Genomic DNA, 19,667 nt, shown 5'->3' on the forward strand with positions numbered 1-19,667 from the left:
TGCAATGCATGGACATACTCCTTTTGTCTGCAAAGGACAGGGTCCTTCACACACATTCTCCAAGGCAATGCCTCTACCAATCAGAGTCCACTTGCTAACCAGCCAGCACTGTCTTCTTACGCAGTATAAATTATTGTTCCCTTTACTCTTGGCATTTTTGTAAAGCTGTCCTGATGAGTGCAAGATGAAAAGCTTTGACAGCATGTCTTTTTTCAGCAACACTGAAGCAACCTTTTTCCTTTTCTTTCATCCATCACCACAAAATCTTTTGTCATTTCACCAAAGATCCTTAGACAGCACCTTCCAAACCCAGGGCCACTTCCATGTAGAAGGACAAGGGCAGCAGATACATGGGAACACTACCACCTACAAGTTCCCCTCCAAACCACTCACCATCCTGACTTGGAAATATATCACCGTTCCTTTACTGTTGCTGGGTCAAAATCCTGGAATTCCTTCCCTAACAGCATTGTGGGTCAACCCACAGCACGCGGACCGCAGCAATTCAAGAAGGCAGCTCACCACCACCTTCTCAAGGGCAACTTGGGATGGACAATAAATGCTGGCCCAGCCAGTGACACCCATGTCCCATGGATGAATAAAAAACAAATCTCTTGGGGCCCTTCACCCTCTCACTCTGTTGCTCTTTCCCCTTCTCCTCCTCCCCCCGTCGCCTATTCCTTTGCTTTTAATCTACCATATCTCCATCTTTCCTCAGCTCTGGTGAAGTTTCTTCATGACCAGAAACAAGGGGCAGAATTCTTCAGCCGCGCTGGACTAAAAGCTGGAAATTCCTGCCTGACCATCAATGGGGTTTCACATTGTCTGCAACCCACCCGTCAAAATTCCAGTGGCGGGTGGGGATGGGAGATTTCCGGCCGATATCTCCGTTCTTCTCCACAGATGCTGCCTGACCTGCTGAGTATCTTCAGCATTTTCTGTTTTTAATAACAGAAGACAGGAAATTCGTTTTGGTAACTAAATTAATATTATGATTGGAATTGCCGGTGTTGGACTGGGGTGGGCACAGTAAGTAGTCTCACAACACCAGGTTAAAGTCCAACGGGTTTATTTGGTAGCACGAGCTTTCAGAGCGCTGCTCCTTCATCAGGGCCAATGTGATTTGCAGAGCTCTGGGCTACAAAGGAGAAAGTCACCAACCTTGCATATATTAGTGTGTATCTGATGCAGATAGACAAACAACAGAGTTAGAATATTGAGGAAGTATTTTAATAACTCAGCTGATAAGGATTACACCCCACCCAATTCTTGCACAGGGCATCCCATTGCTCTATTGGAACAAAGATATCCAAATGAATAAAAGTTGGGCCAATCATTTCAAAGTCAATCCTATTCTAAAGGTTTTGCATTAGATGCGAGGGGCATTGTGGGTTTAAACATTGTTCGTGGCTTTGTAGTTATTGAAACAGGAGGTGGCACAAGTTCCAAAATCGATCACACAGCGAACTTCCAGTAACTGTCTCTCCTCATCACCTACATGAAGATAAATAAATTGGAAGACGTTACCACCGATGACAATTCAAGAGTAACCGTAATAGAAGATGAGAAGGGGTGGATGATGAATTTTGATAGGTGAAGTAACCTCATCAACTATGTCCAAGAAGATTTCCTTTGGTGTTCTCATAGCATCATAATTGTTTCGTTTTGAACAATAACAACAAGAAGCTGCATTTATATGGTGCCTTTAGCATTGTGAAATGATTCAAGGTGCTGTGCAAGAATATAAGGAGGCACAGGGATGCTACCCACTTGTGGCGCAGTGGGTAGCATCCCTGCCTCTGAGCCAGAAGCTCTGGGTTCAAGTCCCACCCCAGGACTTGATGGCCAAGGAAGGTGCGTTTATAACTGAGCCAAACAGGTTCAGTGTCAACCTGCAAATCCTTCAAAACACACCAATGGCTGGTGGTAAGAGTGGGAGAGACTCCTGGTCAGCCATGTTTGATGTGGAGTGGCGCCCCTCAAGCTATAAACCCCCTGGCAACAGACTAGCAACCTGTTTCGGGAATCACTAGCTATGGAAATAGATGAAAGGTTGCCTCAGTGTGCCATGAGGAGTGGGAATAGAAGAAGATGCTGGAATATTAACAGATACTGGAATGATGGAGGTTGAGGGACGACCTGATAGAAGTCTACAAGATTATGAGGGCATGGATAGAGTGGATAATCAGAAGCTTTTTCCCAGGGTGGAAGAGTCAATTACTAGGGGACATAAGTTTAAAGTGCGAGGGGCAAGGTTTAAAGGAGATGTACGAGGCAGGTTTTTTACACAGAGGGTGGTGGGTGCCTGGAACTCATTGTCGGAGGAGGTAGTGGAAGCGGATACGATAGTGACTTTTAAGGGGCGTTTGGACAAATACATGAATAGGATGGGAATAGAGGGATACGGTCCCCGGAAGGGTAGGGGGTTTTAGTTCAGTCGGGCAGCATGTTCGGTGCAGGCTTGGAGGGCCGAAGGGCCTGTTCCTGTGCTGTAATTTTCTTTGTTCTTTTAACCACTTTGGCAGGTAGGTTAGAAAAGCAGCAGATTATTTAGATGGAGAGAGATTGAGGTGCAGAGGGATCTGGGTGCCCTGGTACATGAATCAGAAAAAAAGTTAGTACGCAGATACAGCAAGCCATATATTGGGACCAGGAGGTAGGTTTGAAGGCAATGTAGGGAGACAGAGGTTTAGGAAGCAAATTCCAAAACATTGGGATACAGACTGCTGAAGACATGACTGCCAACAGTGGAGCGATAGAGGAACATGCGAACATACGAATCAGGAGCCAGATTAGGCCATTTGGCCCCTCGAGCCTGTCCCACTATTCAATAAAATCATAGCTGATCTGACTGTGACCTCAACTACATTCCTGCCTACCCCGATAACCTTTGACTCCCTCGTTGGCCAAGAATCTATCTACCGCTGCCTTAAAAATATTCAATGACCCTGTCTCCACCACTCACTGGGAAGAGAGTTCCAAAGGTGACCAACCCTTTAAGAGAAGGAAAATCTCCACATTGCAATTTTGAATGGGAGATTCCTTATTTTTAAACGGTGAACCCTAGTTCTAGTTTCTCCCACACAGCATCCACCTTGATAAGTCCCTCCAGGATTTGATATGTCCCAATACGATCACCTCTCATTCATCTGAACTCCGGCCCATCCAGCCTTTCCTCATTGGAGAACCAACCCATCCCAGGTATCAGTTGAGTGAACCTTCTCTGAACTGCTATGAATGCATTTATACCCTATTTTAAATAAGGAGACCAAAGCTGTACTCCAGTTGTGGCCTCACCAACACCCAGTACAACCTACTTTTATATTCCATTCCCATTGCAATAAACACCAACATTCCATTTGCCTTCCTAATCGCTTGCTGTATCGGCGTACTAACTTTTTTTCTGATTCATGTACCAGGGCACCCAGATCCCTCTGCACCTCAATCTCTCTCCATCTAAATAATCTGCTGCTTTTCTAACCTACCTGCCAAAGTGGATAAGTTCACATTTTCCCACATTGTCCGCCAAGGTTTTGCCCACTCACCTAACCTATCATGTAGGATATGCTCAAGATGATCCCGGAGGGCTGGAGAAGGTTCCGGAGATCAGAAGAGAGCAAGATCAAGGCAGGAATAGAAAATAGTGAACATTTTAAAACTGAGGCGTTGCTGGACCAGGAGTCAATGTGGATCAATCAGCACAGGGGGAATAGCTGAACAGGACTTTGTGTGAGTTAGAATATGTTTTTAGGTGTCCAGATCACCAACAACCTGTCCTGGTCCCTCCACGCCAACACCATAATTAAGAAAGGCCACCAACACCTATACTTTCTAAGGAGGCTAAGGAAATTTGGCATGTCCGCTACGACTCTCACCAACTTTTACAGATGCACCATAGAAAGCATTCTTTCTGATTGTATCACAGCTTGGTATAGCTCCTGCTCTGACCAAAACCGCAAGAAACTACAAAGGGTTGTGAATGTAGCCCAGTCCATCATGCAAACCAGCCTCCCATCCATTGACTCTGTCTACACTTCCCGCTGCCTCAGAAAAGCAGCCAGCATAATCAAGGACTCCACGTACCCTGGACATTCTCTCTTCCACCTTCTTCCGTCGGGAAAAAGATGCAAAAGTCTGGGATCACGTACCAACCAACTCAAGAGCAGCTTCTTCCCTGCTGCCATCAGACTTCCGAATGGACCTATCACATATTAAGTTGGTCTTTCTCTACACCCTAGCTATGACTGTAACTCTACATTCTGCACCCTCTACTTTCCTTCTCTATGAATGGTATGCTTTGTCTGTATAGCTCAAGAAACAATACTTTTCACTGTATACTAATACATGTAACAATAATAAATCAAATCAAATTAAACTCTGGGCAGGATGGAGGGCCATGATGTGGAGATGCCGGCGTTGGACTGGGGTAAACACAGTAAGAAGTTTAACAACACCAGGTTAAAGTCCAACGGGTTTATTTGGTAGCAAAAGCCACACAAGCTTTCGAAGCTCTAAGCCCCTTCTTCAGGTGAGTGCTCACCTGAAGAAGGAGCTTAGAGCTTCGAAAGCTTGTGTGGCTTTTGCTACCAAATAAACCTGTTGGACTTTAACCTGGTGTTGTTAAGCTTCTTACAGGGTGGAGGGCACAGGATGTGAATCCTACATGCACACATCAGTGATCTTCCCATCATCCCACAGTATTCTAAACAACCTCAACCTTTTTCTGTCTATTACCTGCATGGCAACCTGAATTGTGACTACATTTCAACTTTGCAACAAAGGTCATAATGACCTGAAAATCGGTTTGGTAGCCTTAATGCTCACTGGGAACTGGCTGACTCCATTGTGAAAGGTGTCTAGCACCGGGTGTCTAATGCACCAATCTGATTCAGGCAGGACACGGATCCTTTGATATGGAAATCAGTGATCTACAGCATTGCTAGCCTCATGCACTCAGTGTTAATGGGTTATCTGTCCACAGGAACAAGGCATTTTCTTTCCTCCCTTGAGAACCACAGTCACTCATCACTGAGCAGGGCGGGTAGAACTCTCATCTCTGAGCCAGAAGCTCAGGGTACCCACATGGGCCTAATTATGCCTGTCCTTTATCGGGTATGTGGAACATTGCTTGTTCCAGTCCTATTCAGGCCTCCTACCTCAACTCTTTGTCCAATTCATCGATGACAATATTGGTGCCATTTTATGCTTTTACTTGGAATTGAATCAACTCCAGTCACGGAGAGGAGTCGTATTGGACTCGATAGGTTAATACTATTTCTCTCTCCACAGATGCTGCCAGATCGGCTGACTATTTCAGCGCTTGCTGTTTGTTTTTGAGTTCTCCCCAGTGTCCGGGCCAATGTTTATCTCACAATCGACCTCACTAGTACAGATTCTCTCCTCTCATTGTCACGTTTTTGTTTGTGGGAGCTTGCTGTGCACAAATAGGGTGTCACGTTTCCTACGTTACAACAGCGACCACATTTCAAAAGTACTTCATTGGCTGTAAAGAGTTTTGAGAAACCTGGCAATTGTGAAAGGCGCTATTTAAATGCAAATCCTTCATTCTTTCTTTCAAATGAAATGACTGGACATATTGATGATGAAATGATTGGAGTTTACGAATCCAATACATTCTTTGTGCCTTTTATCTGGGTCAAAACTGGACATTGACTTTTCAGTGATTTTCTAGCTGTAATCAGTCAATAAAGTGTAATGCCCTACAGTGTAATACTGTAATAAAGTGTAATACTCTACAGTGTAATACTCTACAATATAATACTCTACAGTGTAATACTGTAATAAAGTGTAATACACTACAGTGTAATACTCTACAATGTAATACTCTACAATGTAATAAATATTCTACAGTGTAATACTATAATAAAGTATAATATTCTACAATGTAATACACTACAATGTAATACTCTACAGTGTAATACTGTAATAAAGTGTAATACACTACAATGTAATACTCTACAGTGTGGCGTTGTAATAAAGTGTAATACTCTACAATGTAATACTCTACAGTGTAATACTGTAATGAAATGTAATACTCTACAATGTAATACTCTACAGTGTAATACCCTACAGTGTAATACTGTAATAAAGTGTAATACACTACAATGTAATACTCTACAGTGTGGCGTTGTAATAAAGTGTAATACTCTACAATGTAATACTCTACAATGTAATAAATATTCTACAGTGTAATACTATAATAAAGTATAATATTCTACAATGTAATACACTACAATGTAATACTCTACAGTGTGGCGTTGTAATAAAGTGTAATACACTACAATGTAATACTCTACAGTGTGGCGTTGTAATAAAGTGTAATACTCTACAATGTAATACTCTACAGTGTAATACTGTAATGAAATGTAATACACTACAATGTAATACTCTACAGTGTGGCGTTGTAATAAAGTGTAATACTCTACAATGTAATACTCTACAGTGTAATACTGTAATGAAATGTAATACTCTACAATGTAATACTCTACAGTGTAATACTGTAATGAAATGTAATACACTACAATGTAATACTCTACAGTGTGGCGTTGTAATAAAGTGTAATACTCTACAATGTAATACTCTACAGTGTAATACTGTAATGAAATGTAATACTCTACAATGTAATACTCTACAGTGTAATACCCTACAGTGTAATACTGTAATAAAGTGCAATATACTTTGGGTAATACTGCAATAAAGTGTAATACACTACAGTGTAATACACTAGTGTAAGACTGTGTCATACTGTGATAAAGTGTAATACACTGCAGTGTAATACAGTAATAAAGTGGTAATGTTCTACAGTACAATAATGTGCAATACTACAGTGTAATACTGTTATAAAGCGAATTACTCTATAGTGTAATATCCTATAGCAGGGATTATTTCATTACAATGTGCTTCCTACCTGTAATTCCAAACTTTCCATTCGCACAAGCCTGTAAACGAGGAAAGCACTGGTCTACAACACAACCTGGTTCAGAGCGAAGAGAATATTTCAACAAAGTCAACATTATTTTTCAAAATCTCAAATTATAAACAGAACATTTGAAGGTAAATAGCAAGAGAAGCAGAGGCGAGGTGAGGAGAAGGGTTTTTTGACACACGTAGAACTGTTTTGATCTGGAGCGTTTTGACTCTGGCTGCAGGAACGGTGGAAGCAGATTCAGTAATAGCTTCCAACATTAATTATTTCAGATTTGAAAGAAGGAAATAAGGGAAGCATTGTAAACTGTGAGGGGGACAGTGTAGAACTTCAAAAGTTGGTGCAGTGGGCTGATAGGTGACAGATGAAGTTCAATATGGCAAAGTGTCAGGTGATGTATTTTGGTAGGAAGCACTTGGAGAGATAATACAAAATAAGGGATACAACTCTAAAGGGGTACAGGAGAGCGATCCGGGTGTACAGGTGCATAAATCATTAATAGTGGCAGCACAGGTGGAGAGAGCAGTAAATGGAGCATACAGTACCCTAGGCTTTATTAATTGGAGCATTGAGTACAAGAGCATGGAGATTTTCCTGAATTTATAGTTAGACCTCAGCTGGAATATTGTGCACAGTTCTGGGCACCACACTATAGCAAGGATATGAACACATTGGAGAGAGAGCAGAAGTTTACAAGAATGGTTCCAGGGATGAGAAACTTCAGTTATGAGAATAGATTGGGACTGTTCTCCTTGGAGAGAATCGTAGAACCATGGAATCCCTAAGGTGCAGAAAGAGGCCATTCGGCCCATCGAACCTGCACTGACAACAATCCCACCCAGGCAATATCCATGTAACCCCAAGTGTTTACCCTACTAGTCCCCCTGACACTAGGAACAATTTACCATGACCAAAGAAGGAGATTTGACAGCGATGTTCAAAATCATGAGGGGGTTGGACAGAGTAGTTAGGGAGAAAATGTTCCCGCTCGTAAAATAATCGAGAACGAGAGGGACACGGATTTGAAGTGATTTGCAAAAGAAGCAAATCCTAAAAAGAGGACAAAAGAAGCAAATGTGATTTGAGAAAAATCTTGTTCATACAGCGAGTGGTTGGGGTCTGGAATGCACGGCCTGGAAGTGTAGTGGAGGCAGGTTCAATCGAAGCCTTCCAGAGGATGATGATCTGAATAGAAGCAATGTGCTGGGGTACAGGGAAAAGGCAGGGGAATGACACTAAGTCATGATGCTCATTTGGAGAGCCGGTGCAGGCATGATGGACTGAATGGCCTCCCTCTGCACCGTAACAATTCTGTGATATACTCAAAAAAGTGAGAAAGTTACAAGGCTCTGGGAAAAGAGCAGTAGAGTGGGATTAATTTGATGGTTCTTTCAGTGAGTCAGAGCAGACATTATGGACCGGCTGGCTTTCTTTTGTCCTACTAGGTTCGATGATTTTTTGATTTGATTTGATTTATTATTGTCACATGTATTAGTATACACTGAAAAATATTGTTTCTTGCGTGCTATACAGACAGAGCATACCGTTCATAGAGAAGGAAAGGAGAGAGTGCAGAATGTAGTGTTACAGTCACAGCTAGGGTGTAGAGAAAGATCAACTTAATGCGAGGTAGGTCCATTCTAAAGTCTGATGGCAGCAGGGAAGAAGCTGTTCTTGAGTCGGTTGGAACATGACCTCAGACTTTTGTATCTTTGTCCCAACAGAAGAAGGTGGGAGAGAGAATGTCCAGGGTGCGTGGGGTCCTTAATTATGCTGGCTGCTTTGCCGAGGCAGCGGGAAGTGTAGACAGAGTCAATGGATGGGAGGCTGGTTTGCGTGATGGATTGGGCTACATTCACGACCTTTTGTAGTTTCTTGCGGTCTTGTGCAGAGCAGGAGTTATACCAAGCTGTGATACAACCAGAAAGAATGCTTTCTATGGTGCATCTGTAAAAGAGTTGTAGCAGACATACCAAATTTCCAAATTTTATGGTGTGATTTGATCTTTGTCTTTGCAGACAGACTGGGTCAGTTAACTCGGGAACTGGGATGCCTCAGTTGAGGCAATCTGACTTGACTCATTGGAACATTTCCTATCATGTTACCCACTGAACACACACCAGCAGATCCAGGGATAGAGCAGACTGCCAGTGTGTCAAAACACTTCCACTGCCTGGAGCCCTCTGGAGGACGCTGCGTATCTCTGCAGAGAGTGGGTGCCTGGAATCGCTGTGGTTACTGCTGCACAACCTCACCCATCATGAGGGCGCAGCCCTAGCCACTGGCTCCACAGTAACGGCATGAGGAGAGGTGGGGTGAGGAGGGGGCGAAGGGGGGAAGAGAGGAGGTAAACTAGACAGCTCCATTCCGTCTCCCCATTCTGAAGGGCACCTCGGTGGCACAGTGGTTAGCACTGCTGCTTCACAGCGCCATGGATCCGGGTTCAATTCCGGCCTCGGGTCACTGTCTGTGTGGCGTTTGCACATTCTCCCCGTGTCTGCGTGGGTTTCCTCCGGGTGCTCCGGTTTCCTCCCACAATCCAAAAATGTGTGGGTTAGGTTGTTTGGCCATGCTAAATTGAGTCTAGTGTCAGGGGATTAGCAGGGTAAATATGTGGGGTTACAGGAATAGGGCCTGGGTGGAATTGTGGTCGGTGCAGACTCGATGGGCCGAATGGCCCCCTTCTGCACTGTGTGGATTCTTTGATTCTGGCCTGGGCTCCACAGTAGCGGCATGAGGGGGGGTGAGGGGAGGGTGAGGGGTGGAGGGGAGAGAGGAGTTAACCTAGAAAACTCCTTTCTGGCCTGGGCTTTCAATACCAGTAACCACATCCCAAATTCTCCATTCACCTCCGCGATCGGATCCGATTCTACTAGTGTCGGTCAGCCACCCACTAATGTGAGTGCAGCACACACTACAAAATGGGCAATACAAGGTGACTGTCATTGAAGCCACTGAGAGAGGTGACTTCACACTGGTAAGATTGGGGTCTGTCTGTCTCACGGTCATTTCAAGTTCATTTGGCACTCGGAAGCAGCCAGTGGCAATCCTTAAAAATAAAAGGAAAATACTGTGGATGCTGGAATCTGAAACACAGAAAATGCTGGAAAATCTCAGCAGGTCTGACAGCATCTGTGGGGAAATAATAGATGTGGAGATGCCGGCGTTAGACTGGTGTAAGCACAGTAAGAAGTCTCACATCACCAGGTTAAAGTCCAACAGGTTTATTTGGTAGCAAAAGCCACTAGCTTTCGGAGCGCTGCTCCTTCATCAGGTGAGTGGGAGTTCTGTTCACAAACCGAGCATATAAAGACATAAACTCAATTTACAAAATAATGGTTGGAATGCGAATCTTTACAGGTAATCAAGTCTTAAAAGTCTTAATCAGCCTCTGATCTTCGGGTAAGCGTTCTCCAAGGCGGCCTTCACGACACAGGACAACGCAGAATCGCTGAGCAGAGACTGATAGCCAAGTTCCGCACACATGAGGATGGCCTCAACTGGGATCTTGGGTCCATGTCACACTATCTGTAACCCCCACGACTTGCCTGGGCTTGCAAAATCTCACTAACTGTCCTGTCTGGAGACAATACACATCTCTTTAACCTGTGCTTAACCCTCTCTCCACTCACATTGTCTGTACCTTTAAGACTTGATTACCTGTAAAGACTCGCATTCCAACCATTATTTTGTAAATTGAGTTTGTGTCTTTATATGCTCGGTTTGTGAAGAGAACTCTGATGCACCTCAATGAGCACCCGGAAACAAGGCTTTAGAACTGAAGGCTTTAATACATTAACAATGAAACTACTAACACAAATTCACCCGTTCAGACTGAAGGGGTCCTGCCGGAGCAGGGGGTCTTATACCCTGCCACCGGAGGCGGGACCCCACTGGAGTGTGCCATGATAACACTTGGGACAGGTAAACACCCTATCCCAACAACATAGTACAACCCCCATAACAACAACAATAACAACCCCAGTGGTGAACCAACGATGGTTCACCACATTCACCCCTCCTTTAGGAACCAAAGGTGGCGGGGTGGATGAAAACAGACAATGACAAAAAAAATAACAGGATTCACAAGTCCAGACGGTCTGGAGGACCACACCGACGCTGCGATCTTCTCAACACCGGTTGCGAAACCGGAGCAGGTGCTTGCGGTGGCTCTCTCAAAGCAACATCTGGCTGTCCCCTCAAAGACTCCCGGGCCGGCCGGCCCTGATGAGGCGATGGTGTAGGGGATCCTGGAACGTTTGGTGGTGGTGGTGGTGGTGATGATGGTGGCGCCGATCTCCGAGTCTCAGGCAAGCTGTACATGGGAGTAAAAGTGTTATGCACTGGTCCCGGTGCTGACCGCGCCACGTCTGGGGAAGTAATGAGGAGTAGTGGATCTGTGACTGGGGGAATAGGAGCGACAGGAGTTGCTACGTCCCCTGCGGGCGCCAGGTCTCTAATGGAGACAGTGTCCTCTCGCCCGTCAGGATATGCCACATAGGCATACTGAGGGTTGGCGTGGAGGAGTTGGACCGGTTCGACCAAGGGGTCGGACTTGCGAGCCCTCACATGGCGCCGCAGAAGGACGGGTCCTGGGTACGTCAACCAGGCTGGCAATGAGGTCCCCGAGGACGACTTCCGAGGGAATGAGAACATCCTCTCGTGGGGAGTAGCATTGGTTGCCGTACACAGGAGGGAGCGGATAGAATGGAGCGCAGTTGGAAGGACCTCCTGCCACCGGGAGGCTGGAAGGCCCTTGGATTTCAGTGCCAGTAGGACAGCCTTCCAGACTGTAGCATTCTCCCTTTCCACCTGTCCGTTACCCCTAGGGTTGTAGCTCGTGGTTCTACTAGAGGCAATCCCGAATGAGAGCAGGAATTGCCTCAAGTCGTTGCTCATGAACGACGAGCCCCTGTCGCTATGAATATAGCAGGGGTACCCGAACAGGGTAAAAAGCTCACTGAATGCCTTGATGACGGTGGCAGTCGACGTGTCCGCACAGGGGAAAACAAACGGAAACCGGGAAAATTCGTCTATTATGTTAAGAAAATAGACATTCCGATCCGTTGAGGGAAGGGGGCCCTTAAAATCTACACTCAGCCTCTCAAAAGGGCGAGTGGCCTTGACCAAATGTGCCCGGTCTGGTCGATAAAAGTGTGGTTTGCATTCTGCGCAAATCCGACAACTTCTAGTAACTGACCTGACCTCCTCCACCGAGTAGGGTAGGTTGCGGGCTTTTATGAAGTGGTAGAGTCTGGTGACTCCAGGATGACACAGATCATTGTGGAGAGCCTTCAAGCGGTCCTCCTGCATGATGGCGCATGTTCCGCGCGAGAGGGCATCCGAGGGCTCATTGAGCTTCCCTGGACGATACATAATATCGTAATTATAGGTGGAGAGCTCAATTCTCCACCGCAAGATCTTATCGTTCTTGATCTTGCCCCTCTGCGTGTTACTGAACATAAACGCCACGGATCGTTGATCCGTGATCAGGGTGAACCGCTTACCTGCCAGGTAATGGCGCCAGTGTCTGACTGCCTCCACAATGGCCTGAGCCTCCTTTTCCACCGCTGAGTGCCGAATCTCTGGGCCTTGAAGGGTGCGGGAAAAAAACGCGACGGGCCTGCCTGCCTGGTTTAGTGTGGCGGCTAGGGCGAAGTCCGATGCATCACTCTCCACCTGGAAAGGGGTGGATTCATCCACCGCGTGCATCGTGGCTTTCGAGATGTCGCTTTTCAAAACCTTGAAGGCCAATTGGGCCTCCGGCGTAAGTGGGAAGGTCGTGGACTTAATGAGCGGACGAGCTTTGTCCGCGTAGTTGGGGACCCACTGTGCATAATACGAAAAGAACCCGAGGCATCTCCTCAGTGCTTTCGTGCTAGCGGGCAAGGGAAGTTCAGTGAGTGGGCGCATACGGTCTGGATCAGGACCAATGACCCCGTTTTCCACCACGTATCCGAGGATGGCTAACCTACGCGTACGGAATACGCACTTCTCCCTGTTATAGGTCAGATTCAGGCGAGATGCAGTGCGTAGAAAGTGTTGGAGATTCGTGTCGTGGTCCTGCTGGTCATGGCCGCAGATGGTGACGTTATCCAGGTACGGGAAGGTAGCCCGCAACCCGTTCTGGTCCACCATTCGGTCCATAGCACGCTGGAAGACCGAGACCCCATTGGTGACACCAAATGGAACCCTGAGGAATTGGTATAGACGACCATCCGCCTCAAAAGCCGTATATTGTCGGTCCTCTGGGCGGATGGGGAGTTGATGGTAGGCGGACTTAAGGTCTATGGTAGAAAACACTCGGTACTGCGCAATCTGATTGACCATATCAGAAATGCGCGGGAGAGGATACGCATCCAGCTGCGTGTATCTATTAATGGTCTGACTATAGTCGATGACCATCCGAGGTTTGTTCCCGCTTTTGACTACCACGACCTGCGCTCTCCACGGACTAGCACTGGCCTGTATGATCCCTTCCTTGAGGAGCCGCTGAACCTCAGATCTAATAAAGATCCGGTCCTCAGCGCTGTAACGCCTACTTTTAGTAGCGATGGGCTTGCAGCCAGGTACCAGATTTTTAAAAAGGGATGGTGTCGTGATCTTCAGGGTGGATAGATTGCACGCGGGGCGTTTTGGGCAATTTGGAGGCTGCGGCTGGCTCCCTACGGCCAGTGAAGGGAGTGGCCCACCGTACTGTAGGATCACACTCTTCATGTGGACCATAAAATTTAGTCCGAGGAGAATTGGCGCGCAAAGGTGAGGTAACACAAGGAGCCTGTATTGCTCGTAAACTGTGCCCTGTACCTCAAGAGTTACCATACATTGTCCTTGGATCGGTACAGACCGGGACTGTGATGCCATGGAAATGGTCTGCTTGGCAGGGAGAACCCGGAGTCCACACCTTTTAGCAGTTTCAGGGTGTATGAAACTTTCGGTGCTCCCACTGTCAAACAGACAATTTACAGTTCTGCCACTAACCTTTACCTCCATCATAGAATGTTCCAGTCTGAAATGCCTGGTCTGATCCAGAGAGATCGACGCCACCGTTGGCCCCTGGGCGTCACTGCATGCTGCCGATGTGGATGCTGAGGACCCCTGCTGGTCGCTGCTGCATGCTGCCGATGTGGATGCTGAGGACCCCTGCTGGTCGCTCCTAGTCGTCGTGGACCATGATGGCCGCCCCCATGAATCGCATGTGGCCGAGGGCTCCAAGCGCAGCGACTCCTGGTGGTCTTCCTCCTCCTCTGTTTGCCACGATGGCGCCGTCCTGAGATCGCACGTGGTCGGACCTCGTGGGTACTGCGACGCCGAAGGAGATTGTCTCCGTTCTGGAGGGTTACAAGCTGCACTGCCGTTTTTACGTTTGGACCTGCAGACTTTGCTGTAGTGGCCTTTTTTACCGCACTGGCTGCAGATTGCCGTTCTTGCCGGACACTGCTGCCGTGGATGCTTAGCCCCACCGCAAAAATAGCATCGCTGGCCCCCTGGAGCTGCCGCCGTCGTCGAATCGATCTGGGAGCGCGGGTTCGCGGGGCGAGGAGGGAGCAGAGCTTGCTCCAACCACGTTGACTGCACGTGGTTCTCGGGGTACAGCGCCAAGCTCTTCGACGCCGCCTCCAACCTCACGGCCATCCCCATTGCCTGGGTCAAGTTGAGTTTCCCCTTTTCTAATAATTTAAGTCTGATGTACGAGGACCCTACCCCTGCTACGAACGCGTCTCGGGCGAGGTCTTGCATGTACTGCTCGGCGGAGACATCCTTACAGTCACAACCCCTGGCAAGCTGCAGGAGTTCATTGGCGTAGTCTTCTATGGTCTCGCCCGACTGCCGACGTCGTGTAGCGAGGAGATAACGAGCGTGAATCTCGTTGGGTGGCGTAATGTACCTATTCTTTAGGAGCTCGACGGCACCCTGGTAAGTGGAAGCTGCACGAATGGCTAGGTAAATCGTGTCGCTTACCCTTGCGTGGAGGACCTGGAGTCTATCAGTGTCTGTAGTGATAGCTACCGAGGCTGCCAGGTAGTCCTCGAAGCACTTCCACCAATGTTCGAACGTGTTAGCTGCACCGACCGCACGTGGGTCCAGTGTCAGACGATCCGGTTTTAGGATCTGTTCCATATTCTCAGTTAATGTATTAAATTGATGCACCTCAATGAGCACCCGGAAACAAGGCTTTAGAACTGAAGGCTTTAATACATTAACAATGAAACTACTAACACAAATTCACCCGTTCAGACTAAAGGGGTCCTGCCGGAGCAGGGGGTCTTATACCCTGCCACCGGAGGCGGGACCCCACTGGAGTGTGCCATGATAACACTTGGGACAGGTAAACACCCTATCCCAACAACATAGTACAACCCCCATAACAACAACAATAACAACCCCAGTGGTGAACCAACGATGGTTCACCACAAACTCCCACTCACCTGATGAAGGAGCAGCGCTCTGAAAGCTAGTGGCTTGTGCTACCAAATAAACCTGTTGGACTTTAACCTGGTGTTGAAAGAGTAGAGCCAATGTTTCAAGTCTGGACGACCCTTCGTCAGGGCTCCTTTTTTTTAAAAGAAGGGTCATCCAGACTCGGAACGTTGGCCCTGCTCTCTCCCCACAGGTGCTGTCAGACCTGCTGAGTTTTTCCAGCATTTTCTGTTTTTGAGCGGTAATGTTTCCCCGGTTTGGAGAACATTTTTATAAAGCTCGGTTACTGCGATTTTTACAGCATGGAGGCAAAACTAAAATTTCTGTGGTAGTTCCACGCGGTGACATTCGTATATTCAGAAAGGAGGGGTGTAAGCCTTGCCGTGGCCATAGCCTTGTAAGATAGGGTTGTATGGAATATACAGCACAGAAACAGGCCATTCAGCTCAACTGTTCCATGCGACATTTTTGCTTAACTCAGGGTGGCTCAGTGGTTAGCACTGCTGCCTCACAGCGCCAGGGACCTGGGTTCAATTCCGGCCTTCAGTGACCTGTCTGTGTGGAGTCTGCATGTTCTCCCCATGTATGCATGGGTTTCCTCCGGGTGCTCCAGTTTCCTCCCACAGTCCAAAGATATGCAGGTTAGGTGGATTGGCTATGCTAAATTGTCCCTTAATATCCCAAATGTTAGGGGGAATTAGTGGGGTAAATATGTGGGGCTACGGGGATAGGGCCTGGGTAGGATGCTCTATCGAAGAGTCGGTGGGCCGAATAGCCTCCGTCTGTGCTGTAGGGATTCTATGATTACGAAAACATAGAACACAGATAACTGATACTAGACAGAATATCACAACACACTGAAATGTCACATCAGCAAAACATTTAATTTGATCACTTCCTACCATATTTTTCTTCAGTTGTGTCATCTTCACTAATCCGTGGCTCAGACCTTTTGGAAAAGTACACTAAAGTATCAAGAAAACAACTCTGAGAGATGTCATCATACAAGAGAAGCAAGACATTAAAAGGCAATGTTTAACTCAGATTAGAGAGGGTTTTCTTGGCTCACCCGGTGGTTCGGGGATCTTTCATCTCCTTACGTGGCCCATTCTTCCTAATTTGAACTCCCAAAACAGGGGTGCTGAGGCCAATTATACAAAATGCCCTCAGCTCGATCATCTCCGTCAAGACTAGCTAACTCGATGTAACTCAAATAACCCTGTCCTCCCTGTCACCCCTGTAACCCCCTAGGAGAGACATAACAAGGAACAAAACTAGGGGTAATGGGGGAAAGGTACTCTCCAAAATTCCTCTCCGAAAGAAAAGCACACCCAGGCCCTCTCCTCCGCCCCGTCCCTATAACTCCATGTATTTACCACCTAATCTATACATCCTGGGACACTAAAGGGGCAGTTTAGCATGGACAATCCACCTAACTGGCTCTTCTTTCGGACTGTGGGAGGAAACCGGATCACCCGGTGGAAACACACGCAGACACGGGGGGAAGGTGCAGGCTCCACACAGACAGTCACCCAAGCCGGGAATCGAACCCCGGTCCCTGGAGCTGTGAGGCAGCAGTGCTAACCACTGTGCCGCCTACAAAACAGCAACATCCTTGTTACCCAAACTTCTGAGTTAAAAGCAATGAAAGTTTTATTATTTTTTCAAAAACGTAACTACTCAAAAATTACAATTGGTCAAAAGGGGAAACGGGTATAAACCCCAGTGGTATTTCACCCTATAATATATTAACTTGAAAAAGAAACGATAGATGCAATATTCAATTTGAAATATCCAATAGAATCCCTACAGTGCAGAAGGAGGCCATTCGGCCAATCAAGCTTGCAGCGACAACAATCCTACCCAGTCCCTATCCCCGTAACCCTTATGCATTTACCCTGCTAATCCCCCTGACACTAAGGGGCAATTTAGCTTGGCCAATCCACCCAACCTGCACATCTTTGAAATGTGAAAGGAAACCGGAGCACCCGGAGGAAACCCACCATTGCAGACACAGGGAGAACGTGCAAACTCCGCACAGTCACCCAAAGCCAGCATTGAACCCGGGTCCCTGGCGCTGTGAGGCAGCAGTAAAATAAAAAGTCTATTTATTAGTCACAAGTAAGGTTTACATTAACACTGCAATGAAGTTACTGTGAAATTCCCCTAGTTGCACAGTCCAGCATCTGTTGGGTCACTGCACCTAACCAGCACGTCTTTCAGACTGTGGGAGGAAACCGGAGCCCCCGGTGGAAACCCACGCAGACACGGGGAGAACGTGCAGACTCCGCACAGACAGTGACCCAAGCCGGGAATCAAACCCAGGTCCCTGGCGCTGTGAGGCAGCAGTGCTAACCACTGGACCACCATAGATAAATATTTGTGAGCAAGCAGAGAAATAATGGATTGGAAATTCACTAAGACCAGTCTGAACACAGATAGTCAAGGAGACAAATAGTTAAACTCTACCTCGCTTTATCCTGGACTTGAATTGATCCTGAATGGCTTCAGTGGGATCTACAACGAAAGCACAAAAAGAGAGAGGATTTGGGGATGATGTCAAGTTAAGAAGAGAGAGATACTGGAGAAGGAAACATACCAATGATCGCAGTGAAGAGGAAGAGAAAGACGATGAGTTGTTGCATTTTGCCTGTCATTTCTCTCCTTGTGATTTCACCCCTCCTCCTGTCAGTCAGAGTGTTTTGAGACAACGGGTCAGGGGAGGTATTTATAGGGACGATCGTTATGGCTGGTTGTTAATTGGGCAGAATTTTTATTGAAAAAAAAGTTACATTTTTGTTAATGGGAGTTCCACTGGCAGACTGCTCTCCTGGGTCCTAGAGATCACCCTATCCAATGGGATACTCAGGTTGAAGACATTGAACATCAACTGTATACAGAACAGAAATAAACAACCGAACGCGAAGGAATCATTGAGTGATTTAGTATCCCTTTGCAAACTGATGTAGAAGGGACAAACAGGGTTAAAAGTTTTAAAGTTTATTTATTATTGTCACAAGTAGGCTTATATTAACACTGCAATGAAGTTACTGTGAAAATCCCCTGGTCGCCACACTCCGGCGCCTGTTCGGGTACACTGAAGGAGAATTTAGCACGGCCAATGCACCTAACCAGCACGCTTGTCTTTCAGACTGTGGGAGGAAACCGGAGCACCCGGAGGAAACTCACACAGACACGGGGAGAACGTGCAGACTCCGCACAGACAGTGACCCGAGCCGGGAATTGAACTCGGGTCCCTGGCACTGTACGGCAGCAGTGCTAACTACTGTGCCACCATGCTGCCCAGTTCATACTCATGAAAGGATTGAGAACAAGAGGGCGCAGACTTGAAGTAATTACTAATAGGAGCAAATGCAACATGAGCAGAAATGTTTTTATGCAGTGAGTGGTTAGGGTCTGGAATGTATTGCCTGAGAGTGTGGTGGAAGCAAGTTCAGTCGAAGCATTCAAAAGGGAATTAGACTGCTCCCTGAAAAGGAAGAATGGTGCAGGGCTGCGGGGAAAGTTTTTAAAGTTTATTTATTAGTGCCACAAGTAGGGTTACATTAACACTGCAATGAGGTTACTGTGAAAATCCCCCAGTTGTCACACTCGGCGCCTGTTCGGGTACACTGAGGGACAATTTAGCACGGCCAATGCACCTAACCTGCACGTCTTTTGGACTGTGAGAGGAAACCCATGCAGAGACGGGGAGAACGTGCAGACTCCGCACAGAATCGAAACCCGGTCCCTGGTGCTGTGAGGCAGCAATGCTAACCAGTGTACCTCAGGGTCAGTGGTACTAGCTGAGTTGTTCATTCAGAGATCCAGTGCAGGCACGATGGGTTGAATGGCCTTCTGCACTGTTGCAATTCTGTAATTCTCTGCTCCTGTGAATATAACAGTGATAATGCTTCTAAAGGTACATCAACGGCTGCCAAGTACAATGGGCTGCCCTGAGATCATGAACAGAGCTGGATAAATGGGAGTTTTTTCATTCCCATGGGATCTTGTATAATCACCTGTACAGGTATAGAATCCATAGAATCCCTACAGTGCAGAAGGATGCCGTTCGGCTCATTGAGCCTGCACCGACAACAATCCCACCCAGGCCCTATCCCAGTAACCCACATATTTACCCTGCCAGTTCCCCTGACACTAAGGGGCAATTTAGCATGGCCAATCCACCTAACCTACACACCTTTGGACTGTGGGAGGAAACCGGAGCACCTGGAGGAAACACATGCAGACACGGGGAGAACGTGCAAACTCCACACAGACAGTGACCCAAGCCAGGAAT

The 19,667-nt window shown here is 47.0% G+C and overlaps 1 protein-coding gene across 1 annotated transcript; it reads right to left on the bottom strand.

Moving 5' to 3' along the window:
• Positions 1-1,218: 1,218 nt before the first annotated feature.
• On the bottom strand, positions 1,219-18,040 carry LOC144494760 (uncharacterized). Its single transcript, XM_078214055.1, has 5 exons — positions 17,967-18,040; positions 17,837-17,884; positions 16,270-16,332; positions 6,929-6,994; positions 1,219-1,494 (listed from the first exon to the last, which is right to left on the bottom strand). The coding sequence occupies exons 1-5, from the start codon at positions 18,022-18,024 to the stop codon at positions 1,394-1,396; spliced, it is 336 nt and encodes a 111-aa protein (XP_078070181.1). The 5' UTR covers positions 18,025-18,040; the 3' UTR covers positions 1,219-1,393.
• Positions 18,041-19,667: the final 1,627 nt, after the last annotated feature.

Source organism: Mustelus asterias, chromosome 6 (genome assembly GCF_964213995.1).
Source record: "Mustelus asterias chromosome 6, sMusAst1.hap1.1, whole genome shotgun sequence".
NCBI classification, from domain to species: Eukaryota; Metazoa; Chordata; class Chondrichthyes; order Carcharhiniformes; family Triakidae; genus Mustelus; species Mustelus asterias.

Coding starts and splice junctions, on each gene's coding strand:
- LOC144494760 (XM_078214055.1), bottom strand. CDS start 18,024: ATGACAGGCAAAATGCAACAACTCATCGTCTTTCTCTTCCTCTTCACT. Junction 17,885..17,966: donor CCTCTTCACTGCGATCATTG/GTATGTTTCCTT, acceptor CTTTCGTTGTAG/ATCCCACTGAAGCCATTCAG. Junction 6,995..16,269: donor CACAACTGAAGAAAAATATG/GTAGGAAGTGAT, acceptor GCTCTGAACCAG/GTTGTGTTGTAGACCAGTGC.